General features: G+C 45.1%; 1 protein-coding gene across 3 annotated transcripts in view; it reads right to left on the bottom strand.

The window, feature by feature from the left end:
* Positions 1-22,768, bottom strand: part of CCNC (cyclin C) — a 33,882-nt gene extending 11,114 nt beyond the window's left edge. For 2 of the 3 annotated variants that reach the window (XM_077487199.1, XM_077487198.1), the window contains exons 1-7: positions 22,592-22,768; positions 8,008-8,114; positions 7,028-7,112; positions 3,381-3,450; positions 2,931-2,982; positions 1,790-1,845; positions 1,151-1,186 (exon numbers count right to left, since the gene is read on the bottom strand). In XM_077487199.1, the coding sequence (XP_077343325.1) occupies positions 1,151-1,186; positions 1,790-1,845; positions 2,931-2,982; positions 3,381-3,450; positions 7,028-7,112; positions 8,008-8,114; positions 22,592-22,623 (438 nt within the window). In that variant the 5' untranslated portion in view covers positions 22,624-22,768. The remainder of the gene's footprint in view (positions 1-1,150; positions 1,187-1,789; positions 1,846-2,930; positions 2,983-3,380; positions 3,451-7,027; positions 7,113-8,007; positions 8,115-22,591) is intronic. The other variant, XM_077487197.1, reaches the window with a different exon arrangement.
* Positions 22,769-23,191: the final 423 nt, after the last annotated feature.

Raw genomic sequence — 23,191 nt, 5'->3', positions numbered from 1 at the left:
TTTTACATGTGACTGGCTGTGATTGGACACAGCCAATCACATGGTTAAAGAGCCGCAGACGCGGCTCTTTACACAGATCGGGGTTGCGCCGTGTCCTAGCAAAAGAGCAGCCGTTCTGGAACGCCGTCATATGACGGCATCCCAGAACAACAGCTGTCCTGCCGTCATTTGACAGTGGGCGGGTGGCAACAAGTTAGAGCAGCACAGCACAGTGTTTGTGCTGTGTAATTTAGCCAACTGTATCATCTAAAATACCTGGATGATCCTGCCAGTTTCAAACCTCCCCCCTGTAAACTGATTTACACGGTTAATCATGTCTGCTGAGCCCTGACACCATGGTCAGTTTACATGCCTCCGTCATCATCCCTGCCTGTCAGCTAGTCTGTGTGAGCCGCCCCTCCCTTTGTAGCACTGCATTACTGCACACAAGCACTGCAGCCCCACTGCTAGTATAACCTGTAATATATGCTTTATGCCTTTTTCTAAAAAATGTCTTCCAAATACCTTATTCTATCTCCCCGATCAGTGGTCATGTGACCATCTGTTGCTCTCTCCCTCCAATGTATACCTTACAGAGGGAGGTCACGTGACTGCCCAGCAGACTTCAGAGAGAGAGAGAGAGAGCTCGGTCCCTCCCTCCCTAGTACATACACCAGTGGAAGAGAGCGACAGGCGGCCACGTGACCGCTGATCGGGGAGAAGGAATAAGGTATTTAGAAGAATTTTACAAAAAAAAGCATGCAGTATATAGTACAGGTTATACTAGCTGTGCGGATGGCAATGCTTGTGTACACTGCCTAACAACCCCTCTAATGTGCATTTAAAGGCAGGCGTCCCAATACTTTTAACAATAATATATATTAGTGTACATTACCATAGTCACTATGGCAAACAACATTAAATACTAAAATGTTTACCAGATACATAAAACAGAAAAAAGCCATAAGGGATTCTCTATCAACCATCAGTGTTTTAATATACGGTATATTAACATGTTAAAACACCGTAGGTTTTGATGGCATTGTGTCAAATATACTCTGAGCTTTGACAAAACAAGCAAAGAGGTAATTCGCTAGTTCTGGATGATTACAATGGAGAAAGCCAGTCATAGAAACCTCAGATATCTCAATACACAAACTGTATTACTTACCATTAATTCTAACAGATAGAACTCACATTCCAGTATCTATGAAAACATAAAAGCACTGTATCAAAAAAGTTGGGCTGATTATGCAAACATGAAAAATAAAACATCATGCACACGGGTAGCTTCCTGAAGTTCTAAAGATAGAAAACTGAAAAAATATATAATCTTTGAACAGTTTTACTGAACAGATGCGTAGTAATAAACTAAGATAAAATGGACAAATCTGGGCATTTGATGTTAAAAAAAAGTGAGAAGGAGGTCTCTTTATTGCAGATGAGAAATGTAATGTCTCTTCTGAAATAAAATAAACATACCTGCCTGTATGCAGTTATCTGTAGAGAGTATACTGAGCTGTGCATGTGCAGCTCAGTTTACAGTCTGGCACAGTGCCTGTGTGCTGGGATGACTTCTCTCCCATGCATGCGCAGGAGTGATATTATCCTGCACCAGCCAACCAAATTGGCTGAAGGCCAACACCCAGAAGCCGAGGTAAGTCTACTGGGTCTTTAGTTCTGCTTTTAGTGACACAAACTGAGGGGATCAAGCTTGGCAATAATTGGGAAAAGCTAGTGTGATGGCTAGGACTCTATATGGTATTTAGAACAGACAGAAAAAAAAAATATGTTGGCAGCGTCTACTTACATGGTTCATCCTATAAGGAAACTCCTTTGGGAATGCATAAGAAAACCTAGTTTTTACTGTAAAAAAGAAAGAAAAAAAAATTCACCAACTACGGTCACCCATTATATGAAACTGCAACCCACTATCATCTGCACAAACACAAATGGAAAAAAATCTCTCACACGTATAAATATCAAACAGGTATAAAAAAGCCAACAAGTGATCGAGCCTGCCAGAAACTACTGTACGCAGGAATGAACTATTAAAAGTGGAGCTGTATCTTCAGCTGTCCTAACCCCTAATGCTTTTATTTACATTTTTATATAGATTATTAATATGCCTTTTTTTTGTATATAGATTGCAGCCTAGGTTTGTGTTCTTTTGGCAAGATAAAAATTTGAAAAAAAAGGGGCTGATTTTTAAAGGAGTAAAGACTGTTCACTCAGAAAAGTATATGGCTACGGAGCTTAACAACACTGTAAATAGGGTGAACCTGATCATTTTCAAGTCACGTTTCAGTCATCTTCTAAAAATAACAGGATGTGCACTTCATATTATATACCAAGTTCCGATAACATTAAGTTGGCAAAATTAACTACCGGTATCTCTATTCCTTTAGTTTAGTAAATCAATCAATCAATCCCACTGCCTGTGAAATTAGTTCTACTGAGATGTACACGTAATAAAAAGTGAAATGGCCTTTTAATGTAAAAATCGATTCATTAAAGCTGAAATTTGCCCAAATACTGGAGATATTTGTATTCTTAATTGAATATTGGTGTGCTTCTTATTTCTTCCAGATCTGCAAAGTAATCCATCTTTGTGCAGGAACTTCCTAGAATGCAGACTAGTCACTGCATCTCTCTTCCTTGAGCAGGGTAACTGGTCTCATCTCCATCACACCCCCCCCCCTGTAGACAGTCTGTAGTGAAGGAACCTGACAAGTCTTTCATAGCTTTGCTTTATGTGCAGCGTAGTGATGACATCACTGCTACCTAAAAACTGCGTTTGTAAATGCATTTGGTGCACAAAAGTATATTTTTTATTCTTTGTACCTATTGAAGAGTATACTTTAATGAACATTTTTGTGCCTGGGGTTTAGCTTTAAATATACTTATCAGTTAAGTTTTTCATGTTCTAAGTAAAAGAAACAAATACTTACATACAGAAGTAGCAGCAGAAATTAACCTTGTATTCGATACAACACCAAACTCCTAGAAGGCAGAATCATTATGTTTAACACTAAATTAAAAAAGGTATATTAATAAGAACAGCCCCTCTATATTGCCCCAAAAAATATGATAAGCACAGCAAGCATATTTACAGGAAATTTAGTTTCTATTATGGTATGTTTTATTTAAGGTTCAACTACAAAAGCTACGTGAAAAATTCTGCTGCTTTCACCTATTTTAGCGCTACTATTAAGCATTAATGGCTGATCCCAGACTGTGGATTATATATTATGTATTTTAAGTAATTAAATTGAACCTGTAGCTGGTTCTCGATTCCCAAAACGGTTTAATTCTTGATGCGCATATCTTTAGATTATATTTATTGTGTATCTGTTCTACTAATCAAAAAACACGTGTTTCTCTTACAATTTCCTCCTTACCTCTACTTTGGATGCCAAAAACACACATGTTGGTGCCATCAACACAGGGTCTATACTTTTCAGTGAATACCTAATAAAGAGAAAAAATAAAAATTTGTGACAAACTAGTATAGCAATCTCTAAGCAAACTGTACATTATTCATTTGCATTATGCTCATACTTTCCAGAGATGAATCAATAAATGTACCCCTTTACAAAACACTTGTTCGACCATATCTTTAAAGCGAAGGTCCGCCCAAAAAAAAAAAAAAATGTAAAGCCAGCAGCTGCATATACTGCAGCTGCTGGCTTTTAATAATAGAACACTTACCTGTCCTGGAGTACAGCGATGTTGGCACCACAGCTAATGTTTCCATCAGCTGTCAGGTGCTGCCGCCGCCATTGCAGGTAAGGGGACCCAGCAGTATAGCCTTACGGCTTCACGCCGGGAACCCTACTGCGAAAGCATGAGGCCCCCGCTCCTCTCTCCTACTGGCCCGGCGACAGGGAGAGGAGGAGGAAGCCCCAGGGTCATGTCATTGGCCGAGGCCAGGACTACCGGAAGTGGGAACAGTATACCTGTCTAAGGCAGGTATCCTGCCCCCCCCTCCCCTCCCGGAAAGGTGCCAATTGTGGAACTTTAAATATGCAGTTCAGTTTTGGTCAACAGTCTTTAGGAAAGATGTTGTTGAATTAGAAAGGAGTTGAGCAAATGGCAACAAAATTAAGAGGGATGGAGGACCTCAACTTGATTGATTGATAAATTACAGCTATTCACTCTGGAAAAGAGGTGCTTAAGAGGTGATATGATTACAATAAACAAGTTTATCAAAGCTGACATCAGTAACTGTAAAACTGTTAACTGTAAAATCCCTGAAGAGGACATGCAGCCACAATGTAGGGTTACAAGAATGAAGGTTTAACCTTTGATTGTAGAAAGGGTTCTTTACTGTTAGAACAGTATGTGGAACTTATATTATATGGTTTTGGTAAATCTGAAGACAAAAATCTGCAGAAAATCTAATAGTGTGTATGGGGCTTTAGTCTTCAAAACTATCATTAGGTCACCCTCTTAAATATTACCCAAGTCAAGATTAAAGGACAAGTTCAGCTTTTACAAAAAATAATAAATGCACATCTTTTTGAAGATTTATGATTTTTCTTTTTTTTCTACTCTGCAGCCTTTAAGGCATTGCACCTGGATCCTGCAGTTCCTCAGTACACTGTCTGCCCATACCTTTGATAAACTGGCAGGAAGATCAATGGACTACGAGGACGCTCACCACTGCCCCCGCAGTTCATTGAGGACTACAAGCCCATGGTAGATGTAGTTAATTTATTCACAGAACTCTGTTTTTAAATTCTGACAGTGGGTGCGGGGAATAGATCCCCGCTCGTGGTCACAGGGAGGGGGAAGAGGGGGCAGGAGCTGGAACATGTTTACATGCTCCACCCTAAATTCGGGTGGAACACGTGACATGCTCCAAAAGTGAACTTATTCTTTAAAGTGGTTGTATAGATCGTTTTTTGTTTTTTTTTAAATAAACATATCAAACTCACCTCCACTGTGCAGTTAGTTTTGCACAGAGTGGCCCTGAACCTCGTCTTCTGGGGTCCCCTGCTGTCTCTCTCGTCTCCTCCTCACATCAGATAACCCCCTAGGAGAAGTGCTCTCCCGAGGGGGTTACCTTGCAGGAGCACTCCCGAATCCAGCATTTGCATCCACAAACATGAATGCCGGAATCGGCCCGAGTCATTGGATTTGATTGACAGCAGCGCTATCAATCTATCCAAATCAAGAGCCGGGCTCCCTGTGGAGAGAAGGACAGCGCATCCCCACCGAGGAGGCGAAGGGGCTCAGGTAAGTAAAATGGGGGGGGGGCTAGGGGTCCGGTGACTGCAAGGTGTTTTTTCACCTCAATGCATAGGATGCATTCAAATGAAAAAACACAAAAGGTTTACCACCCCTTTAAGGATCACCCCCAACCTTTCAATCAGCATGCCATTGGGCAGTAGGGGCTCTGGTATCTGACAGCTGAATGACAAGGGTGTGACTTAATATCAGGAATGGGTGGGGGAGAACAAGGCCAGAAATAGAGGCCCCATGTACAGTATAGCCACAGTCTAGGATCCAGGAAGCACAAGGACACAAGGATCAATTTGATGACCAACACACACAAAGTACTTTCAGGCACTGTAAGGTGTCATCACAAATTTCCTGCCATCGCATAGCTTTCACTGGGTTTTCACATAAAGCTCACCCGCAATTGACAGCCCCATTTTCAGAAAGCGCTCTGCATACAAATGTACATATATGTTTTTAAACAAGCCTGTTGTAACCAGTAACCTACTTAAAATACCATTCGTTCTTTAGATTTTATCTGCATCCTTCTCATACAGTGGTACAGTGTCATTTTACCAACTAACCCATTCCAAGGCCATAAATTAAAAGAATGTCAGCAAATGTTACTAACAGAACTCCACAGTTTTTTCACCAATGACACATTTTTTATTCATGTCATGTCTCATTTTCCTAAAACAGAGGGGTATACATTTTGTTATTTGAGTTGATTTAACTTTGATCAGCTATCCCTGAAGAGATAGATCACTTGCCATGAGCAACAAGAGGCATAGCTTACAAGCAAAGTGGTTTTGTACTTGATGGTTTTGTACTTGATGAGTCAGCAAAGTGCAGACTACCCCTAGTTGGCTGCAAATTAACTGCTTGCCGACCAGCTGCCGTAGTTTTATTTACATTACCTTACGTCGCTTCGCCTTTTGGCCACTAGGGGCACATCATGTGTCCAGAGCCGATGCGAGTGTCCGGCGGGCGAAATGACTGCCAAGCACCCGCGATCACTCGTGACAGAGCGCAAACTGGGATCCGACTGTGTAAACACAGAAATCCCGGTTCTTTCAGGGGAGAGGAGACAGATTGTGTGTTCATAAAAAGTATGAACATCGATCTCTCTCTCTCTCTCTTCCCCTAGTCAGTCCCAACCCCCCCCCCTCCCCAGTTAGAACACATCTAGGGGACAGTTAACCCCTTGATCACCCCCTAGTGTTAACCCCTTCCCTGCCAGTGACATTTATACAGTAATGAGTGCATTTTTATAGCACTGATCGTTGTACAATTGTCAATGGTCCTAAAAATGTGTCAAAAGTGTCCAATTTGTCCACCGCAATATCGCAGTCCTGATAAAAATCGCAGATCGTCATTATTAGTAAGAAAAAAAAATATTCCATAAATCTATCCCCTATTTTGTAAATGCTATAAGTTTTGCGCAAACCAATCAATAAACACCTATTGTGATTTTTATTTTTATTTTTATTTTTACCAAAAATATGTAGAAAAATACATATTGGCCTAAACTGAGGAAAAATAAATGTATTTATTTATTTTATTAAAAAAAAAAAAAAAAAAAAAAAAAGGTATATTTATTATAGCAAAAAAGTAAAAGAATGTCAATCTTGTTTAGGTACAGCATCGCATGACCTCGTAATTGTCAGTTAAAGCAATGCAGTGCCGTATCGCAAAAAATGGCCTGGTCATTGAGCAGCCAAATCTTCTGGGGCTGAAGTGGTTAAAGCAGATGGACAGCAGATAAGCAAGAGATAAGACATGGAACAGCGGTGCAAGCGAGAAACAACAATGCCTTAGAACTTACCTTGCATAGAATCTTTTAAAATAAACAGTGGCTGTAGCTATAACTTGCTGTCTTAATTTAAGGTGTTCCCCCAAAGCTTGGATAACTGCAAATAAATAAAAAGGCAATATAAAGTAATTCGCTAAAAAGATATGTTAGTTAGTCAAGTAAAACAAGTGGATTAGTCATCACTACAGGAACCAATGGTGAGGAAGACTCCAGGACCATGGATTAAAGTGGTTGTAAAGGAAATACATATATATTTTTTTAACAAATAGCTAGGGCCATCCTCTTCTTGGGTCCCCCATCAGCACTCCTGGCTCTTCCTCTTTTGCTGATGCCCCTAATAGGAAGCCAATTCCCATGAGGTAACAGACACAGACAGCAAGAGTTGGCCACGCCCCCTTCTTCCTCATCACAGGAGTTCACTGACAGGAGCGGGAGCCAATGGCTGCCGCTGCTATTGATCTGCCTAGGGAGGTGGGACAGAGCCAGGAGAGCCACAGCTCTCCTACACAGTGCTGGTCATGTTGGGGTTCAGGTAAGTATAAGGGGGGTGAGGGGGCGAGTCTGTGACACAGAAGGTTTTATTACCTGAATGCATTAAGGTAAAAATATCTTGGTGCTTTAGAACCACTTTAAAGAGAGTTATCCTCTCTATTAAATCATGCATCTGCTGGAGATGGTGGGAGAAAAAAAAAATGTGAATTAATTTTGTGGCTGCTTCTGTTTTGTGTCAAAAATAATTTATATTCCCCGATTTCCTGATATTGCTTCTGCAGTCTGAGTGGACAATATTGGAACAGGTAAAAGAAAGAAAAGAAAAATTCCATTAAATTGGCTGCTTGCGAATATCCTTCTCAACGTCCCTTCATTCCATTACTTGGTTCAACAGCTTACTGAAACAGTGCCTCCCACTGCCTCACCATATCTACACCCTCTGGATTCAGTTACATTTGTATTAACGCTAAACATGCTTACGATAGACACATACTGCTTACCGTTTGTGAAAAATATCTGCAGCTTCCAATACTCTTCTTCTGTTAGGAATTTCAGGTCTTTTTGGCGCTCCTTTAATAAATCCTGTTTATCCAAAATCCATTGTAAACTAAAAAAAAAAAATTTACACAAAGCTGCATTATATATGGGATGTATATTATGGCTATAGGAAAGCATCTGCGGCTCACATTGTCACATTAGCATCCTGCTTGCTGATAAATTGTTTGCAAGGCAAAGGGGCACAGCATAACACACTGACTTCTTAAAGCGATTTTATTTGTCATACACATAAGTGAATAGATACATTCCATGTGTTACAGAGCTTATAGAGACAAATTATACAGTCGAAACATTGGAATGTGTTAGCAAAAGATCAAGTTATGCAGGTGTATAGCATCACACAGCCAGATTGAGGCTGGGTTCACATATTTGCACAGTTTTTAACTGTGAATGTGACCAGCTCTCAATGGAGCTGGTTCACATATGTCCAGATCGACCGTGGTACAGTTTTCAAAAGGGTCTTGTGCGTTTTTTGGGTCAGGTTCAGGTGTAAATTTGGGCAAAAAGTTGTACAGAAATGCACTGGACTCCTGACTGCAAACTCAGCCTTAGTCTAGATGTTTAAGTATATCTGAGTGTGTTAGTGTTCTTAGTTGTATGACATCCATATATGTATAAAATACAATACAAGGAAAACAATACCATGCAGTGGTATGAATTGAAAAAAAAAAAAAAAGTGTGGAGTGTATTAGATTTCTTACATAAAGCAAATCCCCCACATGTTCCTAGTCTCATAAGCCCAGTGAACCGTAAGTCAAAGTATTGGTTAGGAAGGGATGGGGGCGCTTCTCGCCTGGATGGGATGTCATGACATCGCTCATAAACACCATGTACATGAGTATTCACAACCTTTGTTCAAAACTTTGTTGAAGCACCTTTGGCACCAATTACAGTCTTGTTGAGTATGATGCCACAAGCTTGGCACACCTATTTTTGGGCAGTTTCCCCCTTTCTTTTTTGCAGGACCTCTCAAGCTCCATCAGGATGGATGGGGAGCATTGGTGCACAGCCATTTTCAGATCTCTCCAGAGATGTTCAATCTGGTTCAAGTATGTGCCAGACAATGACATTCACAGAGTTGTCCCGTAGCTACTCCTTTGTTATCTTGGCTATGTGCTTAGGGTTGTTGTCCTGTTGGAAGATGAACCTTCGCCCCAGTCTGAGGTCCAGAGCATTCTAGAGCAGGTTTTCACCATGTCTTTGTACATTTCTGCATTCATCTTTCCCTCAATCCTGACTAGTCTCCCAGTTCCTGTCACTGAAAAATATCCCCACAGCATGATGCTGCCACCACCATGCTTCACTGTAGGGATAGTATTGGCCAAGCGATGAGCTGTGTTCCTGGTTTCCTCCAGACATGACACTTGTCATTCAGGCCAAAGAGTTCAATCTTTGTTTCATCAGACCAGAGAATTTTGTTTCTCATATTCCGAGAGTCCTTCAGGTGCCTTCTGGCAAAACTCCAGGCGGGCTGTCATGTGCCTTTAACTGAGGAGTGGCTTCCAACTGGGCACTCTACCATATAAGCCCAATTGGTGGAGTGCTGCAGAGATGGTTGTTCTTCTAGAAGGTCATCCTCTCTCCACAGAGAGACCATCGGGTTCTTGGTCACCTCCTTGACAAAGGCCCTTCTCTCCTAATAGCTCAGTTTGGCGGGGCCGCCCGCTCCAGGAAGAGTCCTGGTGGTTCCATACTTCTTCCATTTACAGATGATGGAGGCCACTGTGCTCGTTGGGACCTTCAATGCTGCAGAAATGTTTCTGTACCCTTCCCTAGATCTGTGCCTCGATACGTTCCTGTCTGAGGTCTACAGACAATTCCCTGGACTTCATGGCTTGGTTTGTGTTCTGACATGCACTGTTAACTGTGGGACCTTTTATGGACAGGTATGTGCTTTTCCAAATCATGTCCAATCAACTGAATTTACCACAGGTGGACTCCAATCAATTTGTAGAAACATCTTAAGAATGATCAGTGGGAAACATGATACACCTGAGCTCAATTTTGAGTGTCATGGCAAAGGCTGTGAATACTTATGTACATGCGATTTTTTTTTATTTTTAATACATTTGCAAAGATATCAAACAAACTTTTCATGTTGTCACTATGGGGTACTGTTTCTCAAATTTTGAGGAAAATAATGAATTAAATGTATTTTGGAATAAGTATCATAACAAAAGTGTAAAAACTGAAGCGCTGTGAATACTTTCCGGATGCACTGTACCATGTCAAGCCATAAAATTATGAAACTACGAGAAAGTAAGGTGCCCTAAACTGTTTATAAGTAGCACTTTTTACAGGTCACCATCATTGCCTTTAAATATAGCCAGAGACTTCATTTTTTTTTTATTAAACTTTTTTTTTTTTTCTTCATTTTACTGTTGTGGAGATTGACAACACTGAGGCTGGGTTCACACTAGTGCACTGAGCAAGATCGCATGTGATTCGCACCACACTGCGAATCACATTTGTAAGTGTTGCATTGTATTATTAAGTTAAAATGCCGCTATAGTGTTGGTTTAAGACCCCTTTCACACTGAGGCGCTTTGCAGGTGCTATAGCGTTAAAAATAGCGCCTGCAAAAGGGCCCTGAAACAACAGCTCAATTCACACCAGTGTGAAAGCCCGAGGGCTTTCACACTGGAGTAGCGCGTTAGAAAAAGTCCTGCCAGCAGCTTCTTTGTAGCACGTTAGGAGCAATGAACTCACTGCTCCTGAAGCGCCCCTGCCCATTGAAATCAGAGGGCAGCGTCGCCAAACTGCCAGCAAAATGCCATTGTAGTAGTGCTTTGCGGTCGGTTTTAACCCTTTTTCGGCCGCTAGTGGGGGTTAAAAGCACCCCGCTGGCGGCCAAATAGTGCCACAAAAATGACAGTAAAGCACTGCTAAAAATAGCAGCGTTTTACCTCCGACGCGGCTCAGTGTGAAAGGGCTCTATATATTGGAGTTACCGCCATTGTAATCCTTACATTGGTGGCAGTGAAAAGGTTTGGAAAACTTTATACAATGAGTCAAGATGCTAAACACACTGAACGATATATTTGGGGTTTGCATACACTTTAACCAGTTGCCGACCGCCGCACGACGATGTACGTCGACAGAATGGCACGGGCAGGCATATGGGCGTACCTGTACGTCCCTGCCTTCCCGCGGGTGGGGGGCCCGATCGGGCCCCCCCCGGTGCCAGCGGCGGTCGGAATCCGTTCAGGAGCGATCCGGGATTAGGGGGCGGCCATTCGTTCATGGCCACCCCCTCGCGATCGCTCCTGACAAATGGAAGTGAAGCGTGACATCACTTCCTCTCCTGTAATGTAAACACAGGCAGAGGAAGTGATGTAATCTCTCCTCTGTGTCGGTATTTTTCGTTCCGGCACCGAGGAGAGAGGATCGGTGAGTTGCACCAACACTACACAATACAGTAGAACATGCCAGGCACACTCTCACCCCCCCCCCCCCCCCCGATCACCCCTGCACCCCCAGTCACAGTGACACCAATTTCATTTTTTTTTTTTGCATTGGTGTCTTTTGTGACTGTAATAACTGTTAGGGCAGTTAGGGTTAGCCCCCTTTAGTTCTAGGGTACCCCCCTAACCCCCCCAATAAAGGTCTAACCCCGTGATCACCCCCCGTCGCCAGTGTCACTAAGGCTGGGCTCACATTGCAGCGGTTTATGAGAACGGATGTGATTCGCACCGCACTGAGGTGCAAATCACATCCGATCTCTGTGCGATGCGAGTTCAGCCATACAGATAGTATGGCTGAATTCGCATCACACCCGCCGCAAACTCGCATGGGACCCTTTTTTTGGTCCGCAGCAGAATCGGATCGCATGGGTGTTCACACCATGCGATCCGATTCCTGTCCGAGTTTGCAGATCGCACTGCGATATGCGAACTGATCTGGGGGTGTCATTAACATTTCACTGACACTCCCAGCAGTTCGCATAGGGCAGTGTGATGCGGGAACCCGCCGCGGATTCGTGGCATTCCCGCATCGCTCCAGTGTGAACCCAGCCTAATAAGCGATCGTTTTTCTGATCGCTGTATTAGTGTCACAGGTGACGCTAGTTAGGCAGGTAGGTATTTAGGTTCGCCGCAGCTTTTTATAGCGCCAGGGACCCCCATATACTACCGCATAAAGCCCCCTGATTGCCCCCTAGTTAACCCTTTCACCAGTGATCACCATATAACTGTTACAGGTGACGCTGGTTGGTTAGTTATTTTTTTATAGTTTCAGGGCACCCGCTATTTATTACCTAACCCCCTGATCACCCGGCGGGTGATATAAGTTTGAGGGTCAGATAAGGTCTGCGTCGCCCCAGGCAGCGTCAGGTTAGTGCCAGTCCTGCTAACACCCACGCGCAAAGCATACACCTCCCTTAGTAATATAGTATCTGATCAGATCTATATTAGCGTCGCCAGCAGTTTAGGTTTCCCAAAACGCATTGTTAGCGGGATCAGCCCAGATACCTACTAGCACCTGCGTTTAGCCCCTCCGCCAAGCCCAGCCCAGCCCACCCAAGTGCAGTATCGATCGATCACTGTCACTTACAAAACACAACACACATAACTGCAGCGTTCGCAGAGCCAGGCCTGATCCCTGCGATCGCTAACATTTTTGTTTGTAGCGTTTTGATACAGTCGCTGACAGCCTAGGTGCTTTTTTACCTGCGAGTCTCACTAGTGTACCCCTAAATTTAGGGGTGTCTACTTTCCAAAATGGGGTCATTTGGGGGGGGGGGGGGGGGTTTGTGCCATCTTGGCATTTTATGGCCTTCAAAACTGCGATAGGTAGTGAGGAGTAAAATCAAAAATTTACACCCTTAGAAATCCTGAAGGCAGTGCTTGGTTTTCGGGGCCCCGTAGGCTCCCAAAAAATCCCACACATGTGGTATTCCCGTACTCAGGAGAAGTAGCAGAATTTATTTTGGGGTGTCATTTCACATATGCCCATAGCATGTGTGAGCAATATATCATTTAGTGACAACTTTGTGAAAAAAAAATAAAAAAAAAAAAATAAAAAAGTTTGTAATATTCCCGCAACTTGTGGCAAAATATAAAATACCGTATATACTCGAGTATAAGCCGAGATTTTCAGCCTCTTTTTTGAGGCTGAAAGTGCCCCCCTCGGCTTATACTCGAGTCATCGCTGTCTGCCTGCTCGATCAGCGTGTCGAGCAGACAGACAGCGGCCATTCTATAATTCAAAAGCCGCGCCTCCGGCTCCGCCTTCGCCTGTGATAGGCGGAACACTGAATTTCCCAGCAGCCTGTGTTCCGCCTATCACGGACATCGTCTCATCTTCGTACTACGGACGAGGATGAGACGATGTCCGTGATAGGCGGAACACAGGCTGCTGGGAAATTGTGTTCCGCCTATCACAGACAGGGAGGCGCGGCATTTGAACAGGGGAATGGGCGCCGACGAAGAGCGGTGATCCTGGGACGGGACCGGACGGAGGCTCGGCTCGGGACGGGACGGGACGGAGTCTCGGGACGGGACGGGACCGGACGGAGGCACGGGACGGGACCGGACGGAGGCTCGGGACGGGACGGGACCGGACGGAGGCTCGGGACCGGACGGACGCTCGGGACACAGGTAGGCTGGACACACAAGGCCACACACACACACACACACACACACACACATACACACACACAGGGATGGATGGATGGATGGATGGACACACACACACACAGGGATGGATGGATGGATGGACACACACACACACAGGGATGGATGGATGGATGGACACACACACACACAGGGATGGATGGACACACACACACACAGGGATGGATGGATGGATGGACACACACACAGGGATGGACAGGCATATCTCACCCTCGGCTTATACACGAGTCAATAGGTTTCCCAGTTTTTTGGGGGTAAATTGGGGGCCTCGGCTTATATTCGGGTCGGCCTATACTCGAGTATATACGGTATTCCATGGACTCAACATGCCTCTCAGCAAATAGCTTGGGGTGTCTACTTTCTAAAATGGGGTCATTTGTGGGTGTTTTGTGCCATCTTGGCATTTTATGGCCTTCAAAACTGTGATAGGTAGTGAGGAGTGAAATTACAAATGTATGCCCTTAGAAAGCCTGAAGGCGGTGCTTGGTTTTCGGGGCCCCGTACGCGGCTAGGCTTCCAAAAAGTCGACCACATGTGGTATACCCGTACTCAGGAGAAGCAGCAGAATGTATTTTGGGGTACAATTCCACATATAACCATGGCATGTGTGAGCAATATATCATTTAGTGACAACTTTGTGTAAAAAAAAAAATATATATATTTTTTTGTCATTATTCAATCGCTTGAGGCAAAAAAATAAAATATTCAATGGGCTCAACATGCCACTTACCAATTTCCTTAGGGTGTCTACTTTCCAAAATGGGGTCATTTGGGGGGGTTTTGTACTGCCCTGCCATTTTAGCACCTCAAGAAATGAGATAGGCAGTCGTAAACTAAAAGCTGCGTAAATTCCAGAAAACGTACCTTAGTTTGTAGATGTGACAACTTTTGCGCAAACCAATAAATATACAGTTATTGACTTTTTTTTTACCAAAGACATGTGGCTGAATGCATTTTGGCCTAAATGTATGACTAAAATTGAGTTTATTGGATTTTTCCAATAACAAAAAGTAGAAAATATAATTTTTTTTCAAAATTTGCGGTCTTTTTACGTTTATATCTCAAAAAATAAAAATCGCAGTCAGTCAAATACCTTTAAAAGAAAGCTCTATTCGTGGGAAAAAAAGGACGCAAATTTTGTTTGGGTATAACATTGCATGACCGCGCAATTACCAGTTAAAGCAGCGCAGTGCCAAATTGTAAAAAGACCTCTGGTCATTGACCAGCAAAATGGTCCGGTCTGAAAGTGGTTAAACTATTGCACACATTCTGCCAAAACTGTCAGAACACCTTTGTTCACAAGAAAAAGGATCCCCTTGCTCTTTTTGCGTATCCTTACGTAATTCTTATTTATTGTTAATGGCACCTCAAGCGTATCAAAACGACACCACAAGTGCCACACATGGCTTTCAACCTTTTATGTATTGTGCACAAAAAAAAATATCACATGATTCTGCGTTACACTAGTGTGAATGCAGGCTTAGTGAGTGTTGTCACCCTAAGACCAGGAAGTGGCAGGATCAGAGGGTAAAAATAAAAGGAAGAAAGCCTGAAAAAGGAAACAAAATGAGCTACCACATTAAATGGTGGCCATACACGCTTCAATTCTATCTGATTGATGTGCAATTCGAAACAGAAAACAGTTGAACAGCCAGAACATCTCCTCTGACTTTTGATCCTATTTAATTTAATTTGTTGGTGGAAAATGATTAGTCATTCTGCGTCAATCAGCAGCACTGAGATGCTCTGTCATGAATTTGATCATATTTCCATCAGATTAGGAGACTGCACGATGAAGACAGACATGTCATGGATAACCTGCAATCATATCTTCCAACTACGAAACTAAAGCCAAATCCTGCTTGTGTGGCATATCAGTTGAAAAGGTTGCATGCTATAGATCACTTAATTCTATTGGAGAGATCGATCAGAAAAGAAATAATTTAATCAAAGTCTATATGACCACCATAAGGACTGGAAAGCTGCAATATATGTTTATTCTTGGGGGGAAAAAAATAAAAAATACACTGTAAAGCCTGGTGCACACTAGAATAATATATATATATATATATATATATATATATATATATATATATATATATATATTTTTTTTTTTTTTTTGCGTTCAACCCAGCAGGCTGAACAAAAAACCCCCAGAGATTGCCACACTAACCCCGTGGTGCCTTTGTGTTCTGACAGGGGGACTGCATCCCACCCCCACAACGATCAGTGCTGGCTGCCAGCGCTGATCGGATGAGGGTTGAATGCTGGTCTTCCGGCATGCCCGTTCAACGGAAGCCATTTGTGAGACCGACTTTTGTAGAACAGATGCACACATGGGCTGATTTTTTATAAACATGCATTTTGGCGCTTTCCTAAACATTTTGCTGCTTTAATATGCATTTTGCCACAGGCTACTTTAACACGCATTTTGGTGTGGTTTGTAATGCATATCAGCACAAAAATGCAATTTTTTGCATGTTTTAAAAGACACGCCAAAATCTGTTGAAAAAAGTGCTAAAGTGTGTGTAATTCTGCGTACACACAATCTGACTTTGACAGCAAAGGTCCGACGGATTATTCGATCGTGTGTGGGCTCCATCGGACATTTGCTGTCCAAAAATCTGACGGACTTTAGAAATAGAACATGTTTCAAATTCTTCCGCCGGACCCAGTTCCTATGGAGAAATCCGCTCGTCTGTATGCTAGTCCAACAGACAAAAACCGACGCTAGGGCAGCTATTGGCTACTGGCTATGAACTTCCTTATTCTAGTCCGGTCGTACAAATCTGTCAGACTTTGGTGTGATTGTGTGTGGACAAGTCTGTTCATTTGGAAAGTCCATCGGAATGCCACCGAAGGTCTGTCGGGAAGACCGTCTGACCTAGTCTGCTGGAAAGTCCGGTCGTGTGTACGCAGCATTATGTCGCGTACACACGATCAAACAAGCGGGTGGAAAAGTCCGGCAAACTCAAGTCCGCCGGACAATCCCCCCGTGTGTAGCCTCCGGCATACTTTTTTGACCCGAAAGTACAGCGGACTTAGAATGCCGTGTTGCACTCCAATCTTCCCGCCGGACTCGCATTTCGGCGGACAATCCGGCCAGTCCGCCGTACTTTTGAAATGAGCGGACTTTTCCCGCCCGGAGAAAAATCCGCTCATTTCAAGCGGGTCTCCAGGTAGGCGGGGCCCGCGAAGGAGACGTCGCTGGCCCCGCCGCCTGGTATGGACTTAAAGGGGAACCCCAACGCCGAAAAAAAAATCGGCGTGGGGGTCCCCCCCCCCCCCCCCCCCAAGTCCACAACAGACCCTTGTCCGAGCACGCTACCCGGCCGGCCAGGAAAGGGGGGGGCGAGCGCCCCCCCCTCCTGAGCCGTACCAGTCCACGTGCCCTCAACATGGGGGGGTGCCTTTGGGGAAGGGGTGCCGCGCGCCCCCCCACCCCAAAGCACCTTGTCCCCATGTTGATGAGGACAAGGGCCCGGTCTTCTGTCGCCGCCGCCTTCCGTTCTTCTTCTTCAGATGTTGCCTCGCCGAGTCCTCCGCTCACAATGACAGGGAACGGGCACGCGGCGACTTATATAGGGACAAGGGGTGGGGTCTTCGGTGGATGTCACATGGGTTCATGTCACATGGTGACCCCGCACCCTTACGATGTCACAGTCCCGGAGGATGCTGGGACTTTCGCCATGTGACATGAACCCATGTGACATCCACCGAAGACCCCGCCCCTTGTCCCTATATAAGTCGCCGCGTGCCCGTTCCCTGTCATTGTGAGCGGAGGACTCGGCGAGGCAACATCTGAAGAAGAAGAAGAGAAGAACGGAAGGCGGCGGCGACGACAGAAGACCGGGCCACCGCCTGTAAAAGAGCTAGAAGAAGGCGCGGTGGCCCAGCAGAAGAACCGAAGAGGGGGACAAGACCCCCGAAGTCGGAAGAAGAGGCCGGCGGCGAGGAAGAAAGCCGGACTCCTCCGCTAGCAAAAGAGCTACAAGAAGATAGCGGAGGAGTCCGGCGAGAAGACCCCCGAAGACGGAAGACCCCCGGAGCTGTGCAATAAAGTATTTTATCTCATGTGTTGTGTTTTTTTTGTACTTTTATTTTACAGGTGAATGGGTAGGGGTACATTGTACCCCATACTCATTCACATAGGGTGGGGGGACGGTATCCGGGGCCCCCTTATTAAAGGGGGCTCCCGGATTCTGATAAGCCCCCCGCCCGCAGACCCACGACCAGGGTTGTCGGGAAGAGGCCCTTGTCCTCATCAACATGGGGACAAGGTGCTTTGGGGTGGGCACCCCCCATGTTGAGGGCACGCGGCCTGGTACGGCTCAGGAGGGGGGGGGCGCTCGCTCGCCCCCCCTTTCCTGGCCGGCCGGGTAGCGTGCTCGGACAAGGGTCTGTTGTGGACTTGGGGGGGACCCCCACGCCGTTTTTTTTTGGCGTTGGGGTTCCCCTTTAAGTCCATACCAGGCGGCGGGGCCAGCGACGTCTCCTTCGCGGGCCCCGCCTACCTGGAGACCCGCTCGAAATGAGTGGACTTTCCTCCGCGTGTGTGGGCGGGTCCGTTCATTTCAAAAGTAGGGCGGATAGTACGGCGGACTTAGTACGCCGTATTAGTCCGCTCAAAAAGTGCCGTGTGTGGGCAAGTAGCCCGTTCGGAAAGTCCGACAGACAGTCTGGCGGGAAGTCCGCCAGACTAAGTACGTCGGACAGACGGCTACGTGTGTATGCGGCTTTAGAAAACTGCAACAATATATGCATTAAAAAAAAGCCTCAAAATGCCAAATTGAACCTTTTTTGGGCATGGAGCATGGTGCGTTTTTTCGAATCAAATGCACATATTTGCCAGCACACCATGGATCGATAAATAATGTCCAAAACTTTTATTGAACAATGATAACATCACAGGAAGCAGTGCAATGTTTTGGACCTGCACAGGACCCCTGCATTGAGAATGTGACATCACATGCCCGAAGAAGGGGTCCTGCGAGGCTCCAAAAACTTGCACTGCTTCCTGTGATGTTATCATTGTTCAATAAAAGTTTTGGACATTATTTATCGATCCATGGTGTGCTGGCAAATATGTGCATTTGTTTTGTGATCTCTCCAGTCCCAGTTGGTTGTTGCTGCAGTACCCATTATTTCTAAAGCCGTACCCAAGAAAGTACACAATGGGAATATTGGTGCGATTTTTCAATGCACATTTGACAAATGACACAATATGTGGCAAAACGCATTTCCGCTAACCACATTTTGGGTGCCATTAACAATAAAAAGGTACCCAAAAGTATGCTGTGTATTTTGACAATTTTTTAGTGCAATTTAGAATTGCATGATTCTGCCATGCTCAGATGTGAATGGGGCTTAAAGGATAATACAGTATAATATACACTCACCGGCCATTTTATTAAGTACACCTTGCTAGTACCGGGTTGGTCCCCCTTTTTCCTTCAGAACTGCCTTAAAGCGGAGGTCCACCCTAAAGTGGACCTTCCGTTCATCGGAACCCTCCCCCCCCTCCGGCGCCACAATTGGCACCTTTCAGGGGGGAGGGGGGTGCAGATACCTGTACAGTACAGGTATTCTGCACCCACTTCCGGGATAGCTCTCTGCGGAAAGGGGCGTAGATTACGCCCCTTTCCGCAAGTGCCCGCCCCTTTCCGCAAGTGCCCCGCTGCCTGCTGGGAAACACACAGATCCCAGAGGCAGCGGGGACCGTCCTTATTGCACAGCGCGACTCGCGCATGCCCAGTAGGGAACCGGGAAATGAAGCCGAAAGGCTCCATTTCCTGATTCCCATACCCATGATGGCGGCGGCAGCACTCGAGAGACGATCCAGAGATCGGCTTCGGGTGACGACATCGCGGGCACGCTGGACAGGTAAGTGTCGCTATTTTAAAAGTCAGCAGCTGCAGTATTTGTAGCTGCTGGCTTTAAAAAAAAAAAAAAAGCGCGGAGTCCCGGTGGACTCCCGCTTTAATTCTTCATGGCACAGATTCAACAAGGTGTAGGGAACGTTCCCCAGAGATTTTGGTCCATAGTGACATCATAGCATCACGCAGTTGCTGGAGATTTGTTGGCTGCACATCCATAATGTGAATCTCCCGTTCCACCACATCCCAAAGGTGCTTTATTGGATTGAGATCTGGCGACTGTGGAGGCCAATGGAGTACAGTAAACTCCTTCTCGTGTTCAAGAAACCGGTTTGAGATGATTTGAGCTTTGTGACACAGTGCATTATCCTGCTGGAAGTATCCATCAGAAGATGGGTACACTGTAGTCATAAAGGGATGGACATGGTCAGCAACAATACTCAGGCAGGCCGTGGTGTTTAAACAATGCTCAATTGGTGCTAAGAGGCCCAAAGTGTGGCAGGAAAATATCCCCCCACACCATTACACCACCTCCACCAGTAGGAACCATTGATACAAGGTAGGATAGATCCATGCTTTCATATTGTTTACGCGAAATTCCGACCCCACCATCTGAATATCACAGCTGAAAGCGAGACTCATCAGACCAAGCAAACGTGTTTCCAATCTTCTATTGTCCAATTTTAGTGAGCCTGTGCGAATTGTAGCCTCAGTTTCCTGTTCTTAGCTGACAGGAGTGACACCCAGAGTGGTCTTCTGCTGCTGTAGCCCATCTGAATCAAGGTTCGATGTATTGTGCGCTCAGAGATGGTATTCTGCATACCTTGGTCGTAACAAATGGTTGAGTTACTGTTGCCTTTTTATCACCTCAAACCAGTCTGTCCTCTGAAATCAACAAGGCATTTTCATCCACACGACTGCCGCTCACTGGATTTTTTCTCTTTTTCTGACCATTCTCTGTAAATCCTAGAGATGGTTGTGTGTGAAAATCCCAGTAGATCAGCAGTTTTTTTAAATACTCAGACCAGCCCATCTGGCATCAACAACCATGCCACTTTCAAAGTCCCTTAAATCCCCTTTCTTCTACATTCTGTTGCTCAGTTTTAACTTCAGCAAGTTGTCTTCACCATGTCTAGATGCCTAAATGCATTAAGTTGCTGCCATGTGATTGGCTAATTAGCAATTTGTGTTATCAAGCAATTGAACAGGTGTACCTAATAAAGGGGTGGGTCGGTGAGTGTGTATGTATATGTATATGTATATATATAACCAGTAGAGCTGCACAATTAATTGTTTAAAAAATTTTTTAAAAAAATCACAATCTCGAGTCAACCCCCCTCATGATCTCTATGCCGGATTTACACGATTCATTCATGTAAGTGCAGAGATGTTCTCCATTCAATCAGAGCTGTCAAAGAAAAGGAAAAAAAAAAAAAAACGGCAAATGTTTATCAACATTGTCAGCGCTGGGTGAAAACTATAAACAAGATATCTTCTAGTTCTTTTAAATCAAAGGAATGAACTTCGGTCTGTAAACGAGGTCAGTTTAACCACTTAAAGCAGAGTTCCACCCAAAAGTCAACAGCTACAAACAATGTAGCTGCTGACTTTTAATAATCGGACACTCACCTGTCCCACGATCCAGTGATGTGGGCATATGAAGCCTTCACTCCTCTCCCCGGCGCCGGATTGTAACTGTGGGCACGCAGCTGTGGCCTCATAGCTGGGCGCATACCGTGCATGCATGAGCCCCACTGAATGGCTGGGCAATCTTCTGGGACCTATGACGTGTCCCAGAAGTCTGCAGGGAGGAGTGCGAGGTGAACTTCCTTCCGGTGCCGCGGCGCCAGGCAAGGAAGTGGGAACTGAGTGCCTCTAAAAACAGGGTACCCGCTGCCCCCCCCAAAAAATGACATGCCAAATGTGGCATGTCAGGGGGTCACCAGTACTTAAAGCGGAAGGTCCATTTTTGGGTGGAACACCGCTTTAAAGATTAAACCTTTTTCTGCCCTTGTTGTTTACAAGTTAAAATCAGTATTTTCTGATAGAAAATTACTTAGCACCCCCCAAACATATACACACACACCTGTATTATAACAATAATCTGTTAGCCCTGGTTCACAGTGACAGCGGGAATGAAATTGTGTGAGTTCAGCTGAACTCGCACAATTTCATTCCCACATGTCAGTCCCGACTTTGGGGGGCACTTTCAGAGACATCTCTGCGGGTTTCTGCACAGATGTCTATTGAAATCGCCCCCCCGAAGTAGCACAGAAACAACTTTTAGGGAATCGTGCGGTGTCGTACCGATTTGGACGGTGCCATTGGCAGCAATGGCCGCCGATTTGGCATGTCAAATCGCTGCAATGTGAACCAGGGCTAAAAGTGAACAACGGCAGGGTGTGTGCTGTGATAATAAGCGAACGTGTTTTCTGCTCCTCACCTCATCTACATAAATTGGCACACGAGAGATAATCTGCGATCATCAGGACCTCGGCTTCTCTCCCTTTTATAAACGGACACCTAAGTTCAGACTTGTAACTGAAAAGTGGTCCAGATCACGGTTTGCAGATGCTATGGAGGAGTTTAGAGGGCTGTCCTAGCTTTTTTTTTTTTTTTTTTTTTTGAATGACAGTTTTCAACGGGACTAATAAGCCGCCACCACAAGTCCAACGGCTGCTAGTGTCGCAGTCCCATTGACTTGAGTTATCTTTGACAGCCGGTGCCACCTCACATTCAATTTGCTGGGATACAAAGCGTGCGAACTGCACTCTGCGGCTGGACGGTAAGTGGGCAGAAACTGGCAACTCAATCAACCCCTGACCACCCATGTAAAAGAGGCCTAAGAGCTGAGCTCAGAGGACTGTGTTCAGGTAGAGATGATGTGGAGCAGTGTGTGTGGTACCCAGTGCACTAGGTGATATTATGGGGCCTGAGAAGAACACACATGATACTGAGCACAGCTTCTAGTTCTAGGAGAGAAGTTCTCCTCAGTCTCCCCCCCCGTCACTACTCACTAGTGAGAGCTCTGCCAGAAATTCCCCGCCATCAAACCTCAACCGGCAGCAACACGTCTGAGCGGAACCCCGGACTGGTGACGTCACCCCGAGCTTCTCTTCGCCAGCCCGTACCACAACACGGCTCCCCACAGCTGCTGTACAGGAAGACAACCGGTGTGCAACCCGAATACGCTTCCGACTGGGAACTAGTGACGCCCGGAACCAAAGAATACACACGGGGGCTTGTGTGGGTGTACTGTACAAGTTGCTATGTTTGAGATAGAGAGTCTTTCCCCCATTGTACAGAAGATATGTATAATGTCTTTTACTGTCTTGGAAGAAAAGTAGTTGCAGTGCTGCTGAGCCAATCAGTTTAGTATACAAGTGATCAATAAAGGGCTTATATAAGACCACTTTCACGCTGAGGAGGTTTTCAGGCGACTTAGTGCTAGAAATAGCCTCTAAATAGCGCCTCCAATTGATTTCAGTGTGGTTTTTCACACTGGGGTGGTGTGCTTGCGGGGCATAAGGAAAAGTCCTGCAAGCAGCATCTGTATACAGCTCTACCTAAACACCCTGCCCATTGGAATGAATGGGCATCGCTTCCAAAGCACCTGA

The sequence above is a fragment of the Lithobates pipiens genome, unplaced genomic scaffold (assembly GCF_037356315.1).
Source record: "Lithobates pipiens isolate NorthernLeopardFrog02 unplaced genomic scaffold, aLitPip1_a1.2 Scaffold_18, whole genome shotgun sequence".
Taxonomy (NCBI): domain Eukaryota; kingdom Metazoa; phylum Chordata; class Amphibia; order Anura; family Ranidae; genus Lithobates; species Lithobates pipiens.
Note: the sequence above shows the minus strand (reverse complement) of the source record. Positions and strands in the feature narration are given on the sequence as shown.